This window comes from Glycine soja, chromosome 4 (genome assembly GCF_004193775.1).
Source record: "Glycine soja cultivar W05 chromosome 4, ASM419377v2, whole genome shotgun sequence".
NCBI classification, from domain to species: Eukaryota; Viridiplantae; Streptophyta; class Magnoliopsida; order Fabales; family Fabaceae; genus Glycine; species Glycine soja.
Genome location: NC_041005.1, coordinates 43556542 through 43558487, shown reverse-complemented (window position 1 = coordinate 43558487; position 1946 = coordinate 43556542). Strand labels below are relative to the sequence as shown.

Genomic DNA, 1946 nt, shown 5'->3' with positions numbered 1-1946 from the left:
CCGTCTTAGAAAGTTGTCGGTTTTTTAAGACGACCTTTTTTAACCTGTCATTGAAAGTAAACACTTTCAACAATATCATATTTTACGATGGTCAACGACCGTCGTTGAATGCTATTTTCGACCGACGTAGAAAAGAATATTTTTAGTAGCGTCAGTACTTTACAAGTATAACGCGACTCGAAGTTCAACCTGCTAATATCACTTAGCCACATTCTCTCATTGAGCTTATTCAAGACAATCTCTTTCATGGACTACCAAATGAAGATCCATATGCCCACCTTGCTACGTACATAGAGATTTGCAACACAGTGAAGATAGCATGAGTTCTAGAAAATGTCATTCGCCTCAATTTATTTTCTTTTTCTTTGGCAGGTGAAACAAAAAGATGGCTGAACTCATTCAAAGGAAATAGCTTGCAAACATGGGAAAAGGTGGTGGAGAAGTTCTTGAAGAAATATTTTCCAGAGTCCAAGACCGCTGAGGGGAAGGTGGAAATCTCATTATTCCATCAATTCCCTAACGAATCATTAAGTGAAGCTCTAGACCATTTCCATGGTTTACTCCAGAAGACTTCTACTCATGGGTTCAGTGAGCCTGTTCAGCTAAACATATTCATTGATCGCATGCGACCCCATTCCAAGAAACTTCTAGAAGCATTAACTGGTGGAAAAATCAAATTGAAGACCCTTAATGAAGCTATGAAGTTGATTGAAAATATGGCAGCCAGTGACCATGTCATCCTTTGTGATCAAGCTTACACACCTACAAAGAAAAGTCTTCTTGAGCTCACGTATCAAGATGCATTACTAGCTCAAAACAAACTCTTAGCCAAGCAGATTGAGACCCTTACAGAGACCCTGAACAAGCTTCCTCAACAGTTGCATGTAGTGCATCATGCTCCTTCTTTAGCCATACAAATTAAGGGATGCAACATTTATGATGGAGCCCATGAGTCAGGAATGTGCATGGCTTAGGATGACATATCCAAAGAAGTCAACTATATGACAAATCCGAACCAGCAAGGGTTCAATTATGGGGGACATTCAGGATACCAACAGGGGGTAAATTTCTCTCAAGGCCAAGGATAGAGATCCCATCCTGAGACTAACTTCAACAAAGATGAAAGTGGTCCATCTATCAGGCCTACCAATCAAGGGCCTAATCTTTATGAGAAGACCACCAAACTAGAAGACACTTTGACTCAGTTTATGTTGGTTTCTCTATTAAATCACAAGAGCACTGAGTCAACCATCAAGAATCTAGAGGTACAAGTGGGTCAATTAGCTAAGCAATTTGTTGAAAAGTCCACGGGCAGTTTTGTGGCCAACACGGAGAAGAATCCCAAGGAGGAATGCAAGGCAATTTTCACTAGGAGTCAGAGGAGGGAGAGTTCTGAGAAGGAAACAAGAGTTGAGGGAGTATTGGAGGATGTGAGTGATGAGGAAGGAGAGGAAAAACATATAGAAAAGGTTGAAAAATAAGAGAAAAATTAAAAAAGAAAAAATGAAAGTAAGGAGAGTGGTGATGAGGTCTTGATCTCTAAGACTAAGAGTCAGTTGGCTTGGGAGGCTAGAAAGAAGGTACCATCAATCCCAGTGAAGGAGGCCTCATATCCCTTAGTGCTGTCAAAGAAAGAGAATGAACAATATTTTGCTCATTTTCTTGACATCTTCAAGAAGCTGGAGATCAGCATCCCCTTTGGAGAGGCCCTACAACAGATGGCTTTGGATACCAAATTCCTGAAGGATCTTCTCACAAAGAAAAGGAAATATATCAACAATGAGAGCATCATGGTGGAAGGAAATTGTAGTGCTATGATCCAAAGGATTCTACCACAGAAATTCAATGACCCAGGAAGTGTAACCATCCCATGCTCTATTGGGGATGTGTTAGTGGGTAAAGCTCCCACTGACACATCCCCAATAGAACTGGGAAAGAGTATCTAA

At 40.6% G+C, this 1946-nt stretch overlaps 1 protein-coding gene across 1 annotated transcript; it reads left to right on the top strand.

The window, feature by feature from the left end:
* The first annotated feature begins 1032 nt into the window (after nt 1-1032).
* Nucleotides 1033-1946, top strand: LOC114410841. Its single transcript, XM_028374758.1, has 3 exons — nt 1033-1061; nt 1142-1430; nt 1545-1946. Exons 1-3 carry the CDS (start codon nt 1033-1035, stop codon nt 1944-1946), a joined length of 720 nt encoding a protein of 239 aa, XP_028230559.1.

What these genes read in the sequence shown, in the direction of transcription:
- LOC114410841 (XM_028374758.1), top strand. Translation starts at nt 1,033, where the DNA reads ATGGGGGACATTCAGGATACCAACAGGGG. An exon ending in ATTCAGGATACCAACAGGGG is followed by an intron (nt 1,062 to 1,141) that starts GTAAATTTCTCT and finishes TCCATCTATCAG; the next exon opens with GCCTACCAATCAAGGGCCTA. An exon ending in TTGAGGGAGTATTGGAGGAT is followed by an intron (nt 1,431 to 1,544) that starts GTGAGTGATGAG and finishes TTGATCTCTAAG; the next exon opens with ACTAAGAGTCAGTTGGCTTG.